This window comes from Lutra lutra, chromosome 16 (genome assembly GCF_902655055.1).
Source record: "Lutra lutra chromosome 16, mLutLut1.2, whole genome shotgun sequence".
Taxonomy (NCBI): Eukaryota; Metazoa; Chordata; class Mammalia; order Carnivora; family Mustelidae; genus Lutra; species Lutra lutra.
In genome coordinates, this window is record NC_062293.1 from 14,847,915 (window position 1) to 14,871,435 (window position 23,521).

At 52.6% G+C, this 23,521-nt stretch overlaps 2 protein-coding genes across 5 annotated transcripts; both read left to right on the forward strand.

Moving 5' to 3' along the window:
- The first annotated feature begins 3,191 nt into the window (after positions 1-3,191).
- CD79B (CD79b molecule) lies at positions 3,192-6,732 on the forward strand. 2 transcript variants are annotated; one of them, XM_047707545.1, is made up of 6 exons: positions 3,192-3,343; positions 4,016-4,063; positions 4,918-5,220; positions 5,470-5,588; positions 5,859-5,900; positions 6,012-6,732. In XM_047707545.1, exons 1-6 carry the CDS (start codon positions 3,280-3,282, stop codon positions 6,108-6,110), a joined length of 675 nt encoding a protein of 224 aa, XP_047563501.1. In that variant the 5' UTR covers positions 3,192-3,279; the 3' UTR covers positions 6,111-6,732. The 2 variants fall into 2 exon arrangements, with proteins under 2 accessions (XP_047563501.1, XP_047563502.1); XM_047707546.1 differs by having other exon boundaries at positions 3,193-3,343; positions 4,019-4,063.
- A 4,732-nt stretch (positions 6,733-11,464) lies between these two features.
- LOC125088118 (somatotropin) lies at positions 11,465-16,571 on the forward strand. 3 transcript variants are annotated; one of them, XM_047709153.1, is made up of 5 exons: positions 11,465-11,829; positions 15,222-15,382; positions 15,552-15,668; positions 15,841-16,002; positions 16,279-16,571. In XM_047709153.1, exons 2-5 carry the CDS (start codon positions 15,299-15,301, stop codon positions 16,477-16,479), a joined length of 564 nt encoding a protein of 187 aa, XP_047565109.1. In that variant the 5' UTR covers positions 11,465-11,829; positions 15,222-15,298; the 3' UTR covers positions 16,480-16,571. The 3 variants fall into 3 exon arrangements, with proteins under 3 accessions (XP_047565109.1, XP_047565108.1, XP_047565107.1); XM_047709152.1 differs by lacking the exon at positions 11,465-11,829 and adding an exon at positions 13,660-14,976; XM_047709151.1 differs by lacking the exon at positions 11,465-11,829 and having other exon boundaries at positions 13,660-15,382.
- The last annotated feature ends 6,950 nt before the right edge of the window (positions 16,572-23,521 follow it).

Genomic DNA, 23,521 nt, shown 5'->3' on the forward strand with positions numbered 1-23,521 from the left:
CCCATGGTGTGAACGCTCCCTCCCCACAGTTAGGGATACTGTCTCCAGAGGACCCGACCTCTGAACTCTGACCTCAGAGAGCCCAGGGTCCCATGGACCTGTGATAATGAGGAATATGACATAGTGAGCTAAGTCCGCAAGCCTGGTGAGTGAAATACAATTTATATATAATTTTGTTTTCTACAATTGATTTCCGATTTCCAAAGCTTTATTTGTACAAACGAGGAAACACTTAGTCCTTTACAATATTTCTACACCCTCTTTTCCTGGGTCCTAAGGTTACATGGACCCTGTGCTGGCTGTGGAGTGCTACCACAGGCCACCCTGAAGTCCCTCAGCCATATTCCTGAGGCCCCTTCCCTCCATGCTGTTCTCTATGCTTGGGGAGAGGGGTTCAGCATCCCTGTAGGGTTCTGAGCCCTTAACCAGGGTACTGACATCCCTCCCTGGGATGGGGGTGCTCCTTCCCAATCTAAGTTTCTCCATACTGTACCTGGGGCTTCTCCAGCTCCAAGGACAGGAGAGCTAACAAGGAGCCCTGACCCACCCTTCTCCTGAGCCTTGAATAGTGGAGGAAAAGAGGCAAAATACTAGATGAGAAGCACAAGCTAATAATTCAAATTCATCCCCTCCATCAGCTATCAGCTGGCCCCAGTGCCTTTGCAATTGCCCCCTGGGGTGGGGTGGGACCACTCCTCAATGAGATCTGCTAGGTAAGGGGTTGGCTTTCTGGCTGGTACCCTGCAGGGTCAGGAATCAAACCTGGGTCCGCTTTCTGGATGGTAGGCTGCAGGGTCAGGAATCAAACCCACCTCCTTCTTAACCAGTGGGCCTCCACCCTCCACCCACAAAACAGCAAGCCCAGCAGAGCCAGGCAGAGTGGACTGCGGGGGGGAGGGGCACTGGTCTGAGCCCCTCCTTCCAAACTGAGGCTCTGCCCTCTCCCACCCTCCAGGAGTGCTGGGGGTCCCTGACCTCTTGCTTACTCAAATTCCTAAGCCTCTTGTCCCCTCTCCTTCCACCCCCATCTCTTGTCTCAATGCTGACTTCCTGGAAAGGGGAGGTGGAGGCGGCCAAGTGTCAGGATGTGCAGCCCAGGGTAGCTGGGGACAGAGGCAGGAATGGGCTTATGGGGCCTCCTGTTCCAGGAAAGAAAAGGCGTCATGACCCCAGATAGAGCTCTGTGCTGTTGTCATCGGAGAAGGAACAGCACAGCCCTAGCTGTGACAAATAACCCCACAGGCGGTGGGGGCCCCACTGCTTCCACCCACTCCTGAAAATGGATCCCTGCCAGGCATGAATGGGAATGAAGTCCAAAGGACACATCTGCATGCCTGCCCACAGGGGATGTGGGTGTGTGGATGTGTTTGGAAAATGCCATCTGCCCCCCAACCTCCGTGCCCCCCTGTAGTCACCCTGGGCCCTGGGCCCAGCTCCTGAGCAGAGTCCACACCATGCAGCCCAGGCAACACACCGTATGAGCAGTCACATGCACATACACACGGGTGTACCCCAACCCTTCCCCAATCATCTTCCCAAATTTGGGGCTGCACTAGGTCCGAAGCTAACCAAGGTCTCCCTCATGAGGAAGTATTTTGCCAAAGGAAAAAACCCCTGGATTTCCCCCATTCCTCTGGGGGTGGGGTCTCCAACCAATCACCCCCCCACACACCACCCCAGCCCCTGTGGTCCCCAGGCTAACCTCAGGTGATGTTTATATTCCTGGGCTGTTTGTTCTGTGAACTGAACACCTGACACCTTTTCAGAGAAATGTTGTTGGCTTGTTGTTGGTTTTTTTTTTCCATTTGGAACATCTGGAAACAGCAAGAACATCTGGGACTGCGAGGAACGAGCTGTTCCTTGGATGAAAGCTTAACCCTTCTGTCCCTGTTTTCTATAGCTCTGGTCCTGGCTGGCACTCCTTTGCAGTGGCCCATACCGTCGAGGTAAGGCCTGTGGCAACCAGGACTGAGGGGGCACCACCCAGACCCCTGCCTTTCTCATTGCCAACCCTGGGGCATGGAGCAGGTCCACATCTCTCTGAACCCAAACAGATCCTCTGGTAACATAGGCTGTTTGAAAAATGGAGGGTGGCAGGAGAACGAGATGTAGACAGAGGACACATAGGCTTCAGCCTCTTTCTTCCCCTCCTGGGAGTTGGGAGAAGAGAGGGATTGAGAGGACAAGAGACAAAAGGGGGGAGACATAAAACTAAGAGTGAGCTCAGCTGCAGGGCTGAGGTATGCAAGCCTGCCTTGTGTGGCTGTGCAGGTTGTGCACTGCACAAGGGCAGCCCCGGCCCCCAAGGTGCCAAAGTTGTGTCTGACTCAGGGATATAAAAACAGAAACTCAGACAAGTTTCTGAACACTGTGGTTCCATCCACCACTCTACTGACTGGCGAGATAAAGCCAGAGAGCCTTCAAGTGTCAGAACCTGGAGGTTTCCCCACACTAGCCTCTTGTCCCCCACCCCAGACCTGGGAGCTTTGGACAACTCCCTGGAGTCCCCTGATTGCTGAGTGGTGGTTTTTTCCTAAGCTGTCTCTACCTAAGTCCACCCCCTTTTGCAGCTTCTAGCAAATTCTCTCACCAAGTGAGGGAGGGAGGCCTCTTGCCAGGGTCTGGACTATGTCTTCTCCCAAGTAGCTACCACATCTGGCTCTTGCTCAAGAACCTCTGTGGCTCCCTTCCTCCCCAGGGTCAAATCTTCATCAATCCCCACCATGGCTGCCTGCACTCCAGCTGAGAGGCCGCACTCTGGGCCCTCCGGGAACCTGGGCTAGGCATGTAGCAACCCTCCCCCAGCACCCCTGCTCCATCTTTCCTTGGTGCCTCTCTTCCTGCAGAGTGCTGGCTGTCCCAGAGCCAAGGAGCTGTGCTCACATTCACCCACAGGCCCCAGATGTGTTCAGCTAAGGGTCTGGGAACCTAGACTGTGCAATGGAAGCCTGGGGACCCCAGGACATGACCGTTAGTGGGGTGGGGACATGGGGAGGGAAGCACAAGCTGCCCTCGGGAGACTTGGCGGACCTTGCCTCCAAAGGTCATCCACTGTGGTGTCCTTTGAGCCTTAGCTGCACAGCTGACAAGAGAGCCCAGCCCTCCCCCAGGGTCCCGAGAGAGCTGGTGCCTCCCCTGGGTCCCAATTTGCATGGCAGGAAGGGGCCTGGTGGGGAAGAGTCAAGGAGGGGACAGGCTGCAGCCCAGGCAGTTACACGTTTCCCACCCAGGAGCGTCTGTCCTAGTCACCAGCTTGGAGTCCGAGGTGGATTAGTGACCATGGCCGGGCTGGTGCTGTCTCCCGTGCCCAGCAACTGTCTGGTGTTGCTGCTGCTGCTTTCAGGTACGCCCCCCCACCCCCCAAACGAGGCCCACTGGTTTCACTCTCTGTCACTAGCTGTTTGGTTGTTTCTACCATTCTGTGTCCTGCTCTCTCCAACCTCCCCATTCTGTCTCTCACACTTTCTGCCTCCTGCCTCACTCAGACTGCCGTGGGGCCTGGGTCTGTGGGGATACCATGCTGATGGGCTCAGGGGTCTGTGGCCCCAGCCCCTCTCCTGCTTGGAGGGTGTCAGGCTGAGCTGGGGTGAGCAGTTGGGAAGGAAGAGAGGAGTATGGTTTACCCCCAGTCCCCAGAGAGCATTGTGTGTGGGGAGGGGGGGTACACAGGAGAGGCGCTGCCCCCAACCAGACCCTGGTATGTGCACATTCCAGAAATGGTCCCCTGGTCTGGAAGACAGTACAGTCCTCCAGTTGTGAGTTTCCTCCTATTTCATCCAGGTGCCTGCTCAAGGCCAGCCGACAGGCCAAAGGCAAAAGGGGGACTTGGAGGTGGATCTCTGGTGACTTCCCCACTCCAATCTCTCCAGAGCGGTGCCAGGGAGGGCTCAGAGGTCTTGACCTTGATGTCCTGGGAGGAGGAAGTGGGTCTAGGAATGCAGGGGGCCGCAGGGGTGGGGCGGCCAGTTTCCAGTGGGGAGCCCTGAGCCAGCCCCGCCTACTTCCTCCCACCCAGCAGGTGTGCTAGCAGCCAAAACAGAAGACAAGTACCGGGATCCCAAAGGTCAGTAACTTCCCCTGCCCTTTATGGGGCAAGTGTGTGTGTGTGTCCAGTGCTGGTTCCTGTCCCAGGGGCTGTCCCATGGCTGTCCCTGTGCCCTTGTCCTCCTGGATCTCCCCAGCCAGGACACCCATCTCTAGGCTACCATAGGGTCTCCATCTCAGATGCCTGGCTCCGAGGGCCCCCCAGCACCCCTCCTGCCATCTCTCACCCTCATTAGACTAAGTGCTCCAGTCCCAGCAGCTAAGGGGTATGGCTTAACCCAGGGTGAAGGGGGGAATTGTACCGAGGACTCAGGCTGGGTCTGTGTAGTTGGGGAGTCGGACTCAGCAGGGGAAGGAGCCTGTAACCTTAGGGGCTCTGACAGGTCACAGGGCCTCAGAGATTCCCAGGGGCCCCTCACTGGGAACACTGGGAATGATGCAGGAGGAGGGTTCTTGGAGCAGGTGGGTGGGGAGAGCTTGCCAAGCTGAGAAAGAAGGTTTAGGAATCAAAAAGTGGGAGCAGCAGGCCAGGTTGGGGGCTGTCCTATGGGCCTCTGGGCCCCAGTGAGTGAGGCCCAGATCATGTTGCCATATGGGCATGGAAAGGTATAGGAAGGTTCCAAAGCCCTTCTAAAGGAAAATCAACTGTTGAGGTGGGGGCAGTCGGAAAGGGGCGGGACCCAGTGGTTTGGCCTGTAGCCACTCATGTGGCCCAGCTCCCACACACCTCTGCCTCATGACTGTCCCACACCCAGGAGCAGACGAAGGTGGGGCGCTGAGCCAGGGGAGTGCCACAAAGGGAGGGGCCCACAGTGGGGCTGGCAGCGAGGAAGACACACCGCAGGGTGCTGACCCCGGCCTTGGCGCCCACAGGAAGCACTTGCTCCGGCATCTGGCAGAACCCACGCTTCATAGCCCGGAAAAGGGGCTCCACGGTGGCAATCAGGTGCTACACTGAGGAGCTGGGGGCCGTGAGCTGGCTCCGGAAGCGGGAGATGGACTTGGAGCCCAAGCTGCTGCTGGACGAGGGTGACATACTGCAGACCCAGAACGGCTCCATCGCCACGCTCACCATCAAAGGCATCCATTCCCAGCACAGCGGCATCTACTTCTGCCAGCAGAAGTGCCCAAAGGCGTTCCCGAGCAAGGGCTGCAGCACTGAACTGCGAGTCATGGGTGTGTTTGGGGCCTGTCCTCCCACCAGGGTGGGAGAGGGGGCCACAGGGTCACGGAGCCTTCATAGAGCCATCCACACCCCAGCCCAGACTCCCACTGGTTGGGGGGGCCACACTGTGAAGATGGCCACGGCCGTAGATCTCCCAGGAGAGTCACTGAGGAGGTCCTGAGGGGCGCAGGCCCAAGGAGGGGGCCCTCAGCCTCACCGACCCCCCTCACGGCCCCACCGCCCCCGCCGCTTCCCCACAGGGTTAAGCACCTTGGCACAGCTGAAGCGGAGGAACACACTAAAAGATGGCATCATCATGATCCAGACCCTGCTCATCATCCTTTTCATCATCGTGCCTGTCTTCCTGCTGTTGGACAAGGTGACCACGGCGGCCGGGGTGGGGGCGGCCCTGGGACAGGCCAGATGTGGGCAGGCTCTCCATCTCCCCAGCCCCAGAGCCCACCCATTGACTAGTCTCTGCAGTCTCACCTTCATCCATTCAGTTCTGAGTGCTCCTCACCCCCTCACCCCTCACCCTGGCCCCCAACCCGTCACCCCAGCCCCGTCTCCCCGGCCCTCCCCAGCCTGGCCCAGTTGCAGATGGGGTGGGGGCAGCTAACGCTCTGTTCTCCATCCCCTGCCCCGCCAGGATGATGGCAAGGCTGGGATGGATGAAGACCACACCTACGAGGTAAGGCAGAGGGGAACCCCACGATGCTGAGGGCTGTGGGGTGGTTGGCGACACCGTCCACTGGTGTGGTCAGAGGGGAGTCAAGGCCTGAGCACCGTCCTGTGTTTCCAGGGCCTGAACATCGACCAGACGGCCACCTATGAGGACATAGTGACTCTGCGGACAGGAGAGGTGAAATGGTCAGTCGGGGAGCACCCAGGTCAAGAGTGAGGGGCCGGGCCTCCCCACGCCCCTGGGCCCTGCCAGCCGGGCCTGCACTGACTGTGTGAGAGCCACCTCCAGCTCCCAGCTCATCCCCTCTTCCCTGGACCTCGGTCAGCCTCTGAAGCTGGCCCACCGCATCTGCCTGCCTCCCCGCCGTGGCCCCTGGCCCCCAGCTCTTGCCACAGAGACTGGAGCAGAAGGGCCGTAGGGCCGGGCAGTGGTTTGGAGTGGAGAATTCTCTGGGGATAGACTGGGCCCAGACTTCTGGGGGTGCTGTGTGGGGATCCAGCCCACGTTCAGAATGGGGAAGGCAGAGGCTTGTCTGGAACCTGCGAATGGACTCAGGCAGACCAGCTTCCTGCAGAGCCCAGGAAAAGCTATGGGCCCTCCCACTTGGCCACAGATGGGCCACAGAGGGCTACATGCCCCTCCCACCCTCTCCTACCCTTTCTCATCCTCTCCCATCCTCTCCCATGCACTCCCACCCTCTCCCACTCTCTCCCACTCTCTCCCATCCTCTCTCACCCTCTCCCACCCTCTCTCACCCTCTCCTCCCTCTCCTACCCCAGGGGGCTCCTAGCCTTGATCCCATTCTCCCATGGAATAAACAGTGTGTCGAGAAACCACACACATGCTTGTGACATCTATGGGTATGGGGTGGGTTAGCGTATCTCTCTGGGCACAAGTGTTTGGGCCTCTGTGGGCCTGTAGGGTGTGGGAGAGGATGACTGCCGTGGGTCTCATGGACCTCTCCTGGGCTCACTAGGGCTTCTCTCTGAAAGTCTGGCTGGGATCTGCAGTTACGCCCTTCTGGCTTTCCCTAGCTGGGCCCAGACAGGAGAAAGGCTGGTAGCCCTTTTTGGCAGGGACGCCTTCATCCTGCCTTCCCTTTAGCCCTCAAGTAGCACTTGGGTCCTGTTCTTTAGGGCAGGGCTCTCAGCCTTGAAGGAGCTTGCCCTCGCCCGCCCATCCCAATCCTACTGTCCTTGAAAGCCCTCCATCTGCGAGAAGTCCTCCGAAATACCTCCAGTCCCTGCCCAAGCCCCGTTTGTGCCTTGCGCTGCCCATGCTGGCCTTTGTTCTCCAGTTAAACTACTCCCCACCACACCTGAAAATTTTGTTTTTAAGTTTGACCCAGAGCCATTCAAGAGAGAGATCCCTAAAGAGGGAGGCTTTGTGGTGGTGAAGTTTGGGGGTCCTTAGGTGATTCCTTCGGCCTTTCCCAGCAACACATCAGAGGCCCCCTAAGGCTCCAAGGTCCCTACAAAATGATCCCTAGGGCCCTACAAACTAGGACCCCAACCTGCCATCCGCAGGAGTGACTGGGAACAGTTCCCAGCTAGGAGCTTAAGAGCAGTGAACCTCCGTGTGCAAAGCCAGGTGTCACTCAGCTTCCTGTTGACCTTGGGGGACCCTGAGACACCTCTTTGCCACTCATGCTCTGGATTCAGGCCAGAGAAATCCCTGCCCCCAGGGAAGTGCCAGTTTAACTGGAGAAGCAAGACCAGCATGTGGGGACCAGTAAGAACACCCACCAGTTGTTACCAGCTTTCCCCCCTCCACCACTCCCCTGGACCTGCAGCGGGGGCGGGGCAGGGGGCTAAGGTTCCCACACCTGGGGTTCCCAACACTCCCTGTATGCTTGGCTCAGTGGCGCTCCCCGGGAGCCATGCCGGGCAGGCCAGGCAGGGCCCGCTCCCTCTGTGGCCTCCGTGGCCTCCGGGTGGCCCGAGGAAAATGGTTTGTTTTGGCATCTGCCTCCACTGAGCTGGAGCCCTTCCTCTCCTGCTGCTTTGCATAGTGGCGCTAATTCTGTCCTCCTGCCTCCGCCAGGGACCCTAGCAGCCGGGCTGGGGGTGGGAGGGCATCTTCACTTCTCCCCGCAGGGTCTCCCCTGACCTGGGGCTGCCCTGAGTCTAGGACCGGCCCTGGCTTTACCAAAAGACCAATACTTTTGAATCACTGAGTTTTCCTAACATTTGACAGTGCTGTTGGCAGAGAAGGATTTGAACTGTAAGTTCTGCCTCCTTCCCCACACACCCTAGAGGGTATTTGCCCTCATGGTTATGATGTAGAAGCCCTCCCTGGTCTCTTTGTCTTTTTTTTTTTTTTTCTTTGTTTTTGTTTTTGTTTTTCTGTTTTAGGGGCTTATGCTCTGGCTTTGGTCATATCTAGCTTACGGGCCCCTGGCCCCCAGCACTGACAGAGGCAATGCAGATGAAGCTGCGTGAGGCTGCTAGGCGTGATGAACGTCTCAGGTCTCAGTTGCTTTATCTGTAGAATGGGAATCGTAAAAACTTGTCTCAGGGCAAGTTTTTGTCAGGGAACCAGATGCTGATCTGTTTTTAAGAAAAAACATTTGTCATACAGTTAAATTGACTTTGTTTTCTTTCAGTGTACAGTGTGATGAATTTTATCGTATGTGCAGACTTATATAACCCCCCCCCACTGAAATCAGGATATGGAACATGAACCAAAACCTTTTATTGGGCCCCCAAGATACTTACATAATGAGAACTTCTGAAATGCCAATAAAATTGTATCGGACAGCCCCATGTTCATGTACATAATCTTACATAAGCCCCGCTGTAACCCTGGAAGGGAGCAGCATAATCCCCATCTGATAAATGAGCTAATCAAGGTTCAAGGAGATAACAGTGGGCCAAACCCAGATCTCCTGGGGCATGGGACACCTTCTGATGCCAGGCCCAGCATTCTTTCCAGTCCCTCGCAGCTGCCTCCCTTGGAGGAGTGTGCAGTACGGAGACACTGAGGAGGAAGTAAAGAAGGAGAAGAACCAGGGAGGAGAGAATCCTGGGGCAACATTGGCCATCTGCAGACATTTCCCATTGTTCTCAGGTTCCAACACATGGGGACATGAAACCTAGCCCGGCTGGAGTTGGCGCCATGGGGCCATCCTTCCAGGGGTCCTACTCTGGCCGGCTCCCCCAGGCCTCCCCTTCCACAGAACACAGCCCTGAGGCGCCTTGGTGGGCACAAGCCCCACTGCCCACTGGGGGAATCCAGCCGGGTCCCTCGGGGCCCTGCTGTAAGCATAGGCTGGTTCCTTCTTCGTTCTAGCTTGACTTCCGGCCCCTTCGATGCAGGTGCTGCCAGGCTGGGGGTGCTCTGACCTGAGGGTTTGGGTGTTTTTTCCAGCAGAATCAGAGGTGAGAGAAAAACAAAACAAAATGTCAAAAGCTACCGCTGTGTGGGTATCGCCGGTAGGTAGTGTTGGAGTCTCAGGCGGGGGGTCTGAGTCTTCTGCGAAGGCGCTACAAAAGGCCATCATGGAACTCGGGGTTTGGGATTCCCAGATTCCGTCTGTGAGGGTTCTGCCCTTTAGATGACCCTCGGGGCTGGATTCAGGGCCTGCGTCTGTGAAATTCCCGGGTGTGTCTGGCTCCCCACGGCACTCCTGGTTCCGGCACCCTCAGAATCTGCTGGGGACTCCGTCACAAACAAAAACAAAGCAATGGCAAACCTTCTACTTGGGATACCTCAGCGGCCCCTCCAACTCCAGAGCCTTTACCTGGAAACCTAGATGACTCCGCAGAGCACAAAAATTAACCTGCCTTACATCCCAAGTTCAGAGCATAGTTTGTTAAAGCACATTTAGATGAATCCTAGTGCATTTCTTAAATTAAAAAGAAAATAATAAAGATCTCTTTCTATCTTACCGAACCCCACTTTTTTTCGGGGCGGGAGGGCGGAGGGGGGTGGTGGTGCCGGACGCCTCCGGAGGACCCGCTTAGGGCTCAGGCTCTGTAAGTCATGAGTCTGTGTAGAATATTTGTGTGCTTGTGATCAGGATGGGCATGCCGCCTTGTCTATTTTTTTCATTTAAGTTTTTTCATGCATGTGGTGCTGTGCACTGTTAGATCTTGTACTTTTTATGATTTTTTTTTTGGTACTTTAGATTCATTCTCTAAGGAGGACACAGAGACACAAGCTGGCCTCCCTGACCAAGTCTGGGGGCGGGGGGTGGTATTTGCATTCTTCCCTTGGCATTTTCCCCACGTCTGCTCACTCCACCTACCATGTGCTGGTTGAGATCCTGGCTCTGGGACTGTGCCCTCTGTCCATTGCCCCTTCTTCCCAGGGTTTGCTCTCTCCTCTTTATCTTAGCCGTTTCCTTCATGGCATTTTTCACAATGTGAAATTTCCTGGTATATTTTGCCATTACGTATGTATGTGTTTGCTCTTGTCTCTTGTCTCTCTTCCCCTTAGACTGTAAGCTCCAGAAGAGAAAAAAACAGTGCCTTTTGTTCATCTGGGCATGCCCATCTGCTGGGTATGCTATCCAGCATGTAGAAAGAGCGACGACTACTTCTAGAACCAGCTAATGCCTGAAGAAGAGAATAAGTGAACGAATGAATAGATAAAAGGCAAGAATCCACCCTCAAATGATTTACAGTCCCACAAGGGGCATAAAATGTCCACAAATAAGCACTGAAGCAGGTAAAAGGAGTCAGAGGTGATTTCCAATTAAAGGCACCAATCAGGAAAGCACCCCAGAGTTCCCACAGCTGCTGGACACACCTGGGTACTCACTACTACTTTTTCTTTCTATCTTTCTTTCTTTTTTAAGATTTTATTTATTTGAGAGAGTGAGAGAGAGAGAGCGGGGAGAGGGGCAGAGGGAGAAGCAGACTCCCTGCTGAGCAGGGAGCCCTACACGGGTCTCGATCCCAGGACCCTGGGATCATGACCTGAGCCAAAGGCAGTTGCCCAACCGACTGAGCCACCCAGGCGCCCTTTCACTACTTCTTTTTCCAGGGGACTGTCTTCCTGGGGAATAATCCCCGAAGTGGACATTCATAGGGCCACCTACGGAGGCTGTGAGGCACTCGCAGATGGTTCAGAGGTTCTCAGGGTAAACAACCCTCTTATCAGCCCACAGGAGTGCCTACCCCTATCCTATGCCCCACCCCCCAACCCCTCCAAGGTCCTTCCTCCATGCTTGAGCCCTGTGGCAAACCCAAGGGTCCAATGAGATAAAGGAAGTGAAAACATGATGCACACTGAAACGTGCGATTCACATGTGAAGGATGATGTGATTTGGTTCATTAAATCGGGTTACATCGGGTTGTTTTTTTCTGCAGCTTTTCTTGGTGTCAGTGGACCTCATTCTGGGGTGAAGCTCTTTCCGTTCAATTCCCCCCAGCTTCACTGAACATCTTCTGAGCAGGGCCTTGACCCTCTTCTGTTAGCTTTGTGCTGAGGAAAGTTCTGTCCATGCACGGCAGCGCCCCTGTCTTTCCAGGACGAGGGTTCTAAAGAGTCCCATGTGGTGGGAAGATGGGGGCCTTGGACAGCTGTCACTTAGGAGTCAAGAGACCGTGGGCAAACTTCTGTATTTCTTTGAGTCTGAGTGTCCTCATCTGAAATGGGTGTCCTACTCCTATCAGCCAGGACAGAGCCTGGCACATGGTGGGCACTCAGAAATGTTGTTCTCCTTCCCCAACTCCCCTGACGAAGCCTTTGGGAACCCCCACATAATATTCTCTAGAGACCTTAACCCAATGCGGAATGATTGATGTGGTGCTGGGGCTCATGCTGAAGCAAAGAGGAGGCGGAGTTACGTCCCAGGGACAATCCCAGCGTCTGGCCTCAAGGAAAGCAGCACCGAGTTTGTGGTGGGAAACGTGGACCTCAAGTGACCAAGGTGGCGGGAGTGGAAAGCACTACCACCAGTCCCTCTGAGGCTGTCCCTGAGCCTGCAGTAAGTATGACTCCAAGAAAAGACTCCAGACCCCATGGATTGAACCTCAGAGGGGTTCCTGAAGCCTGAAAGAGGTCACTTTCAGATCAAGAGCCGATCTGTAAGCTTCCACAATAGGTACAGAAAACGCCAGATTTCAAATCTGAAAATATGAAGGGCTTCCAAACATACTGAATTTCATGGATTCCAAGATGATGGGCAATTCATCTTGAGCCTTTTGAGGCTGACCCCAGAGATGCTAATCACAGCTTCTTCCCACTGGCCACCACGCGGAGGCCATGGTTCTATATCTCTGAACCTGGAGAAGCCAGGGGTCTGGCCCCGTGGTGCCCCAAGAAAGGGTGGGTGACTCCCCAGCACTGGAGGGAAAATCTCTAGTCTACCTCCACACCCTTCCATTCTAGCTGCCACTGTGGTAACCCCAGTGGGGCATCCTCAGGGACCTCCAGAGTCCTGTGAGCCAGTCTAGTTCTGGGGTCAATGGAAGTGGGTTTGGTGAGAAAAGAAGGTCCAGTCCCCTGATCTGGCTGGTTCCATCTGTTCTTGGCAGTACCCTACCTGAGGAGAACCTTAGCCACACCTCCCTTGTACCCATCTTGTGTGGTTCTTGAGCAGTCCCCAACTTGGGCTCCTGTACCCTCACTCCTAGGGGAGGCCTGAGGCCTCACCATGGTCCACAGTTCACATACAAGTTCCCCCACCATGAGCTAGAAACTGGTCATGAAGGGTTCCACATCCGTCCTCCACAAGGTAGAGGGAGGGGGGAGGCAGAAGGCTGTGTGGAGCTTGGAGAACTTCCTCCATTTTGCTCCTGGCCCCTCCTCTGTAGTAGAGCTGCAAGGAAGAGCGGAGAGCCTTCCCCATGCCCCCCTCTTCCTCAGGCCTACATCTTTAATGACAGCCCCCTCTAGCCCTCCCTCAGCCCTGCCTAGGGAAGAGCTCTGTGCATCCCAGTGCCTTCCCCAGCAGACAGTGAATCAGGGCACAGCTGGGCGATGATTCTGGAATGATGGGAGGAAAGGAAGCTGTATCCCAAAAGTGGGAGGTGGCAAGAGGCCAACACTTGCATCCTGGACCACGAGGGTGTGGCTTTTCAACATTGGTTGCCAACACCATAGCCAACGACCTCTAGAAGGGTTTACTGGTTCATTTGTTTATTTTCCCACAGGGCAAGTGCTAAATGTTCTTAGACTCAAGAGATGGAAGGTGTACAGGGAGGGGAATTCCCACTCTTAGTCCTGGGGGTGATCTGATGCTGGAGGCCTGCAGAGGCCACAATGTCCCCATGCCCTGGCCTGGAGGCTGAAAGGTGACTGTCCTACCCAGCCTTCCCAACCACCACCTTGTACGGCTACCTGGTCTCCAACATGCACCCCATGTCTGGCATGGGAAATGAGGGACCACAGCCTGCCTCGTGGGGGAGGACAAAGTGAAGCAAAGGGACCCTCGTGATGAGGGGCAGGATCTCCATTTTTGTTTTTGTTTTTTTAAGATTTTATTTATTCGTTTGATAGAGAGAGGGAACACAAGCAGGGGGAGTGGGAGAGGGAGAAGCAGGCTTCTCTCTGAGCAGGAGCCCGATGCGGGGCTCGATTCCAGGACCCTGGGCTCATGACCTGAGCCGAAGGCAGATGCTTAACTGACTGAGCCACCCAGGCGCCCCAGGATCTCTGTTGTTGTTTTTTTTTAAGATTTTATTTATTTATTTGACAGACAGAGATCACAAGTAGACAGAGAGGCAGGCAGAGAGAGAGGAGGAAGTAGGCTCCCTGCTGTGCAGAGAGCCTGACGTGGGACTCGATTCCAGGACCCTGAGATCATGACCTGAGCTGAAGGCAGAGGCCCAACCCACTGAGCCACCCAGGCGCCTCCAGGATCTCTGTTTTGAGAGACATTTAGAAGATACAATAACTGAGTGGCCCACCCAGTCTGTTCGGGAGAAAGGGTTTGGGATGATCAACAGGGGAAGAGGAAGGTTTGGGAGGTCAACTTTGGCTGAAGTAGCTGGCAAGAGCAAGCCTCTCTAAGCCTCAGTCAGCTCCTCTGTAAAATGGGGAGGCAATAATTCTGCCTTCACAAGATGGTCATGAGGGTCAAACGTGTCACAACGTGAAGAGTGCTTATACAAATATTAAAGGAGAAGAAAGACTGGGAGGTAACTGAGGTGACTGGAGAGAGCATCTTTGGGGGTGCTGTACCCGAGACCCAAACTCTCAAGGGCTCTTCCGAACTGGAGATCCTCTGGCGGTGACTGGGTTGGGTGGGGGGTGTTGGGGGGGAAGCCCCAGGAGCCTGGGTCTGTCCCTGGCACTTCTCTTCTTGGTTTGCATCTCTATAGCAGGTTTGAGGAGTTGGGGGGGGGTAATGACTCAGCTCCAGCCACCTAGAGGTGCCCCTACCTCAGGAAAACGGGGTGGGGGCAGGGGCAGACAGTGTGGGGCTGGGGCCCTCTGGAGGTCCGCGTTCAGCACCATCTGCCCCAGGCCAGACCCAGTGGTCCGATGGCGGGAAAGGGTCGGGGGATGGTGACAGCAGCAGAGGTGGAACCTGGGGCTGAATTGTACCCAGAAACCCCAGGGTCCTGGGCTGTTCTGGGTTCCCTTTCCCCAAATACACGCTCTCCCTGGTGGACAGAGGGCAGCTGTACAGGGAGGAGGAACAGGAACAGAAGGGGAGGTGCAGCCCTCACAACACACCCGGCCTACATGGCCCCCCATTCGGGGACTGGTTGGGTCCTCCTCCCCTGGGCAGACCACCCCATGATGGTGCCCTACCACATTGCACCTGCCACCTGTCCCTGGAAATGAGGACAGATTGGGTGGTCTCCCCAGCTGAGACCCTATGTGCACAATCCTCAGGGCCGGTGACGGTGGAGAGGGGAAAATGTCAGGGACGGCCTGGGGGACATGACCCCAAGAAGAGCGGGAACAGGACAAGAGGGAGGAGGCTCTAAATTATCCATCAGCACAGACCGGCCACTGGCCCAATGCATAAATGTATAGAGAAAATAGGTGGGGGCAGAGGGGGAGAGAGAAGGGACCAGGGTATAAAAAGAGCCCGCAAGGGACTGATTCCAGGATCCCAGCACCCAGCTCCCCAAAGCGCTCAGGGTCCTGTGGACAGCTCACCTGGCTGCAATGGCTGCTGGTAAGTCCCCTTGGCCTTGTCATGTACTGAGGGGCAAGGCAGGGGTGGGGTGGGGGGGCTGCCAATGGTTGGGGGCACTAACCCTGGGCTCTGGGGCTGCTGGAGGGGAGCAGAGACGGCTCTGCCCAGACGTTTGGCCAAGTGTTAAATGTTCTCAGCCCCTGGGGGGAGGGGAAGGGCTGGCAGGAAACGGGCATCTGGTCGTCTGGGCCCCAGCCTTGCCCTCTGTGTCCCTCTGTGTGCAGGTCCTCGGAACTCCGTGCTCCTGGTCTTCACCCTGCTCTGCCTGCCCTGGCCTCAGGAGGTGGGCGCCTTCCCGGCCATGCCCTTGTCCAGCCTGTTTGCTAACGCCGTGCTCCGGGCCCAGCACCTGCACCAGCTGGCTGCTGACACCTACAAAGACTTTGTAAGCTTCCCAGGAATGGGTGCTGGGGGTGGGGCAGGAAGGGGTGACTTTCCCCAACCCCTGGGACGCAAGGGGAGGAAACTGAGGGGTGAAGAGGTTGTCCCCTGAGCACACACGGAGGGGGCCTCCGAGTCAGGCAGTGAGGAGGACCTGGGCATCCTTCCTCCAGGAGCGGGCGTACATCCCCGAGGGCCAGAGGTACTCCATCCAGAACGCGCAGGCCGCCTTCTGCTTCTCAGAGACCATCCCGGCGCCCACCGGCAAGGACGAGGCCCAGCAGAGATCCGTGAGTGGCCCAGGGCAGGCCAGCCGAGGGTCACGGGCCTCCCTCCTTCCAAGAAGGGGGCCCCTGCTCTCCGCAGGAGTCGGGCCCCTGGGGCGGAGGGGGCACTGGGTGGCAGGGCGGCCGTGGGGGGGGGGGTCGAGGCCAGCCGGCCCACCGCCCCCTCTGCCCGCAGGACGTGGAGCTGCTCCGCTTCTCGCTGCTGCTCATCCAGTCGTGGCTGGGGCCCGTGCAGTTCCTCAGCAGGGTCTTCACCAACAGCCTGGTGTTCGGCACCTCGGACCGAGTCTACGAGAAGCTGAAGGACCTGGAGGAAGGCATCCAAGCGCTGATGCGGGTGCGGAGGGCGCCGCAGGTCCCCTCCCCTGGGCCTGCTGGCCCCGCTGGCTCCGACGAGGGGCGGGGGGGTCTTGCAGGGGCTGGGAGACGGTGCCCCTTCCTGTAGAGCAAGCAGTCCGACCTTGACCCCCGAGAACGCTTACTCGGTTCCTCCTGGGAATCCTCCATTCTCTGATCCCTGGAGGGGAGGGCCGCTCGCGGGAGGGTGGGGGGGAGTCAGGGAAGGAGCAGCGGGCGAAGCCTGGGCCTCTCTGTCCCTCCTCCCCTTCGGCAGGAGCTGGAAGACGGCAGCCCCCGGGCCGGGCAGATCCTGAAGCAAACCTACGACAAGTTTGACACAAACCTGCGCAGCGACGACGCGCTGCTCAAGAACTATGGGCTGCTCTCCTGCTTCAAGAAGGACCTGCACAAGGCCGAGACCTATCTGCGGGTCATGAAGTGTCGCCGCTTCGTGGAAAGCAGCTGTGCCTTCTAGTTGCCGGGTTTCCCTTTGACCCCGTCCCCACAGCCTCCCCTGACCCTGGCAAGGGCCTCTCCGGTGTCCACTGTGCTTTCCTAATAAAATGAAATTGCATCACAGCGTCTGAGTGGGCGTCATGCTATCACGGGGGGTAGGGGAGGGTGGGCAAGTAGCTGGCTGGGAAGACAACCGTTGGCATCCTGTGGGGTCTGCTGGGGAGGATAACTGACCCCATTCTCCCTGGGCTAAAAAGAAACTGACACGTTCGCTCCTGTCCAGGCCCCAGGCCCCAGGCCCTAGCTCACTGGGCAACCATAGGTCAGGAGCACCCTCATAAATTCCCTGGAGGCATTCTTCTCTCCCCCATGGGCACCACAACACCAAATCTAGCCCCCAAGAGCAGGAAGAAATGGAAAGCAAGGCAAGCTGTTAAGTACAGAAGCAAAATGCCCCAACATGGGAGAAAACGACGAGAGAAATCAGAATTACTTTTGTGCAGAAAGTCTAAGATGAAGACACAGTTAGACCCTCCGACTCTTGGGAAGCGGAAACAATGCAAAACAGCTTTAGAATATTCGGGATCTGAATGGTGGCAAGGGAAGTGGAGGAAAGACACTAAATCAGGGTTGCAAATTAAGTACCAGCAGGGGCCAGGTAGATAATTATGAAAGTAAGGAGCGCTGGGCATGAAGGGATAAGTCCTAACTGACACTCCACTTCCGCATCAGGGGTACAGCCGAGATCACAGGGACTGGAGCAACCTGAAGAATTCAGGCCCCAGTGAAGTCGGGGGCCTAGCCAGACTTCGCCCTATTTAGGACCACGGGGCAAGGTTGTTAAAGCTTCTGAATTTTTTAAGACACACAGGACATACAGACTTTCACGTGAAATCTGATTTTTTAAAACATTAGTGACTAATTCACATTAAAAGCATTTTTTAAAATATTTTATTTATTTATTTTAGAGAGAGCGTGTGTGAATGGGGGGAGGAGTGGAGGGAGAGTCAGGGAGGGGGAAAGATCTCAAGCAGACTGGGCACTGAGCCGGAAGCCTGACTCGGGGCTCGATCTCACAACCCTGAGATCATGACCTGAGCCAAAACCAAGAGTTGGACACTTAACTGAATGAGCTACCCAGGCGCACCCATATTGAAAACATTTTTAAGGGCAAAAATGAACCCAAACCCATTTGCTCTTCAAGCTATCAGTGAGTAATTTGTTCTAAGGGCAGTGGATTGGGATAACTTGTGAGAGGATGAATCAGAAATATTTGGACTTGAATTTAGGCTCATGAGTAGATTCCTTAACCTCTCTAGGATCCAGTTTTCTCACCTATAAAATGAATGATAACAAATTGCCTTGCAAGGCTGTGTTAAGATTAGGTAAAATGGTGTTTCTGTGGTGTTGACACATTACAGCCCTCAAGAAATTGCCGCTCTTTTACACTGAATTTTGGAGTGTTCCATATTTTCTGATGGAATGTTCAAATACTTGTTATCAAATCAAATTCTGTTTTGCTAATAGCTTCTCAACTGGTTCTTATTTCCACATGAACTTACAAAGAATGAAGTCTTTGGTCACCCAAACACCTTCGCTAAGTAGTGCCTTACAAATCACTACTTAGATGCTCAGAGGAACTCTAGGATCCAAACATGATTTTACAAAATCAATAATTCTTTTATAATACAATAGTCAGTGTCCTAATTAATCTTTATGAAAAGTTCAAATCTGTATAAGCTATGATGGATTTTCTTTAGAACAAGACCCACCTGTATTCGTTTTGGGTATTTTACATTTAGGAAGTTCTTGGGGAATGGTTGAAAGCTGGAATTATCAGAACCCCAAGCTCCACTTCTTAACTCAGAAACCATTCTTCTGCCATAGATCATTATTTTATTGTCTGGCTTAAAATCATGGACTTTGGGGGTTGGAAGGGGTTCATAGGTCACCCTAATTCATTCTAATTTAGGAACTCTTATTCCATAGCATCACTTAGAGATAGTACTCACTGTGTAGCACTAGTGTGAAGGGAGTCACTATCTCACAAGACAACTCACTCTATTAAACCGCTCTGTTTTCAGAGAAGTATTTCTTACATTAAGCTGAAAAGCAATATTCGTGTATTATCCCTTATTTGATCTCATAACTCTTTGGAAATCTCATATTCTTCAGAAGTTGAGGTAATGAGCATAAATATAATGACCTCTTAGCTTGCATAAGTGTTTGAGAAGGAAATGTGAACCGTCTTTAAAAAGTACAGTGTTTGTTGAATGAATGTGGCAGGAGAAGGGTGCCTATGGAAAGGGGTAAGCTAATAGTGAGAGGGTTCTAAAGTGGGGTTGTCATGACAGCAGTAGACTGCAAGGGGAGCCACAGTCCTGGCAGCGTCGGCTCAGCTCCTTTTGGGTTTCGAAGAATCCAATCCACCAACGCTGGTTGAGAGACACTAACTGATTTTGCAAAATTTTAGAATTTTAAAAAGACCTGAAATGCCATCTCCCCTAAACGTCTTGATTTGACAAATGTTATTCTACCTTTCAGTTTTTCAATTAAGCAGTGGATGCCACCCTCCATCACAAATTAGAAACACCTGAAATGTTTTCTAAACAACTCTTGCAGCAGCCTCCATTCCTTGCAATTCTGATTTAATTGGTCTGGGAAGGGATGCAGAAAGGGGTGGTTTTAAAAACTGAGTCTAATGTGCAAGCAAAGCTGACAACCACTGAGTTAGGGACAGCAAAGATCACATATGCAGGTCCACCCATGATGAAGACCTAGGTCAGTCGTGTTTCTCTCTGTTTCTAATTCTAAACAGTCCTCTAAAATTTTTTTAACAAGCCAGTAACAAAAAGACAAGTGCTATATGATTTCTCTCAGGAGGTACTTAGCATAGTTAAGTTTATAAAGACAAGAAAGTAGAATGGTTGGTTACCAGGGCTGGGGGAAGAGGGAATGAGTTGTTATTTAATGGGTGGAATATCGGTTTTGCAAAACGAGGACTTCTGGAGACTGGTTGCAGTGTGAATGTACTTGACACTACTGAACTGTACACTTAAAATGGTTAAGATGGGGGGCACCTGTCTTGCTCAGTTGGTAGAGCACCTGACTCTTGATCTTGGGGTTGTGAGTTTGAGCCCCATATTGGGTGTAGAGATTATTTAAAAATAAAATGCTTTAAAAAATGGTTAAGATGGTAAATTTTATGTTATGTATATTTTACCACAACTTTAAAAATTTTTTTAAACTTCAAATGAAAAATCTTCCCAAAAGTAAGATCAGTGAGATTTCACGAAGAAACAGTTCAACAGCCAGAGCTCAAGTAATCTGGAACTCCCCCACCCCCACGGAATAATGTTTTTCTGACTCCATGTACTCTTTTAAATTTACTCTAACCTGAATTTCTTCTGTGAAAATCAATAAAAAGAAACCTAGTTTAGAACGGAGTTGGGAGGCCAGCAGGGGGAGCTCTCGTGTCCTGCCACTTGGCATTAGCAGATCCAGCAGTGAGTGATGGACCTTGCAGATACCACTTTACTATCAGGCAACCAGAGGGAAGACTTTCCTCCTCCCCCAGCAACAACCCAGCCAATGAGAGACACTCACAATTCAGCCAATGAGAAGCCACCATACTTCCAACTCTCACTTTACTCCAATGGACTTTCTGTTTACAGCAGTCTTCCCAGCGTCCCTTTTCCTCTATAAAAAGGCAGTCCTCTGTCCAGCAGTCTTCTGTATGGGTTTGTTGTGGTGTGCTTTGACTGAATTGTCACTCTTTGTTATTCCCCTATAAGCCCATTTTTGCTGGTAAAAATAACAGGCATTTTATTTTTAAGGTTAACATTAATGCTTGTGAGTGGGATCCAGAGAAGCTGTAACAATTTTGAGGCTAGGGAGCAAAGTGGTGCTGGTACCCGCAGAGCCAATCGGGCTCACTGCGCCCTCTGGGACCTTGGAGTCTGAGGAGGGTAAGTTTTTCCCCTGGATTTTGAGCTCTGCTCTCTTTGTGTTTGAGTTCTCCAGGCTTTATTCAGGATCTGTTTTAAGATCTTTTTTTTTTTTTTTTTTTTTTTTTTTTTTTTTTTTTTTTTGAGAGTGTTCGCTTGGCCTTCGGTCTCTTTTCCAGAACTGAACCGTTCCTTTAGGATTAGGCTGCCCTTCGGTCTGACTCCTGTTTGGAACCAGACTGCTCCTGGTGTAACGGTGCTTGTTGGAAGTCTGTTGGCCTTTGGTGTGACAGAGATCAGACTCACTACAGCAGAGTTTGGGGGCCGTTATCATTTGTCCATCTTGGCCTCGCTACCACCCTCTTTATGGGCAACATCTTCCGGTAATACTGGCAGAATCCACAGTGCACCTTCCATCAGGATTCCAATGGATTTCTCAAAATTTCTTCTCAGGATGGATCAATACTGTATAAAGAAGCCCTTCAAGGCATCAAGGCTATAGTAGAAGATTACAAGGCTTGGAGACTCATTATCCCCTGCACTAGTCCCTGTAATACCACTGTTTTACCTGTGAAAAAGCCCAGTGGCTGAGGATGGGGGTTTGTCCCCGACCTCTGAGCAATAAATAACATTATTACTGCTTGGCACCTGTTGTTCCTAAGCCCCAGATGCTACTGACATCCATTCCCTCTGAAGGCAAATTTTTCACTGTAATTGATCTATGCAGTGCATTTTTACCATTCCGTTGATAAAGATAGCCCATGCCTTTTTGCTTTCACTTGGGAAGAATAGAAATGCTCCTGGACAGTAAGCCCCAGGGTTACACACAGTCGTTTTTACTTTTCACAAACCTTAAAAGCTGATTTGGGTAATAGAAAGTTTTCTGCAGGCCCTATTTTGTTACAATTTGTATATGATTTACTTCTCTGCTCCCTTTCTCAAACCTCTTCACAGGAGACAGCATCCACCTGTTAAAACTTTTGGCCTTAAAGGGACATAAGGTCTCCAAAAAAAAAAAAAAAAAAAAAAAAAAAGGCCACTTGCTCAAACTCAGGTTCGACACTTAGGACATCTAATCTTGAAACAAGGACTACATTTAGACCCAGACAAAACCCCTCACAACTGCTTGACACTGACAGATTACCTTTTGACACCCTCCCCACCATGGAAATATACAGGAAACACCTCTAACCAATGCTGGTTTTTCATGCTTTACTGATATTTCTTTCTTTCCTTCTTTCTTTTTAAAGGCTTATTTATTTATTTATTTATTTGACAGACAGAGATCACAAGTAGGCAGAGAAGCAGGCAGAAAGAGAGGAGGAAGCAGGCTCCCCACGGAGCAGGGAGCCCAACGCAGGGCCCAACCCCAGGACGCTGGGATTGTGACCTGAGGTGAAGGCAGAGACTTTAACCCACTGAGCCACCCAGGCACCCCATCTTTCTTTTCTTTTCTTTTTCTTTTTTATTTTAAAGATTTATTTATTTTAGAGAGAGAGTACAGGTGAGGGCAAGTGTACTGGGGGGGGTGCAGGGGCAGAGAGAGAGAAAGTACCAATGCAGACTCCACGTTGAGTGTGGAGCCCGATGTAGGGCTCAGTCCCATGATGTCAAGATCATGACCTGAGCTGAAATCATGAGTCGGATGCTTAACCAACTGCACCACCTAGGTGCCCCTTACTGATGGTTCTTATTTGAAGGATGGTAAATTTTGTGCTGGGTTTGCTATAGCAGCTCTTTTTGAAGTCGTTGAGACCGGAGCTTTACCTTTATAATTCAGCCTTACTCCAGCTTGTAACTTAGCTTGTTAGCATTTATACTGATAGTTGGTATGCTTTGGGGGTAGCTCATGACTTTGGAATGTTATGGGAACAGGAAGGTGTCTCTACCTCTGATGGAAATAAAATTTAAAATGGTTTCTATGTCCCCAAATTTTTAAATACCATACTTTGCTGGCTGCTCTGGCTATTACTAAGGGTCCTGGGCATTCAAGACTCAGCTTCCTGGATGCCACAGTAAACCACTTCACTTATATTTCTGCCAACAGCAGTGTTAAACTTCTGTCATGTTCCAAAGTGATGTTCTCCCAGATGATAACTTGGAAAAGTTGACCAGAGTTACCCAACAGTTGGCCCCAGAGAGGGAAAGACAATATTGGAAATCTAGTCATTGTTGCCTCATTAAAAAGGGGGAGCTCTGGTTTGGACCAAATAACAATCCAGCCCTACCAGAAGTTCTAAATTTCCTACTCCTTAGCACTGTACATGCATTAAACATTGGTCTACTAGACGTAATAGCATCCATGCAATATTGGTGGGGAAATATTAACAAGGTCACAAAAAGAACCTACCTCCCTTGTCCCATCTGTCTAAAGTATAATTCAGGGAAACCTGTGTGTACAAATGGATTTCCTGCAGCTTCCTTGTCTCGTGGGTATGTCTAAGTCATGGTTTGTATGTTTCTCACTAGTGCCATGCTTTCCCTTTTAGACAGGCCAATGTTCTGTGGCTAAAATTCCATTAGAAAAAAATTATCGGGCACCTGGGTGGCTCAGTGGGTTAAGCCTCTGCCTTCGGTTCAGGTCATGATCTCAGACTCCTGGGATTGAGTCCTGCATCAGGCTCTCTGCTCCGCAGGGAGCCTGTTCCCCCCCACTTCTCTCTCTCTGCCTGCCTCTCTGCCTTCTTGTGATCTCTGTCAAATAAATAAATAAAATCTTAAAAAAAAAAAATTATCCCTGCCCGGGGAACCCAGAGAACCCATTTTGCCAGTCAGGTGCTCCAACAAGTCGGTGCTATTGGCTGGTTTCAGAACGCTTCTCATTGTTCATACCATCCTCAATCCTCCAATCCTTGGTTGAATAGACTAATGGCACTATTAAGACTCAATTGGCAAAATTTGAAGAAATCCTTCAAATACGCTGACCAAAACCACTGCCATTACACCTAAATCTCAGATCTACCCTCTCCGGAACTCAGACTGTGACCCTTTGAGGTTGTCGCGGGATGTCTGATGCACTCGGCCCCTGCCTCCTCTGTCCCCCAGTAGACAAAAGAAGATACACTTCAGTATTGCAGAGGCCTAACTGCGTGGTTAACATAACCATGCTTTGGT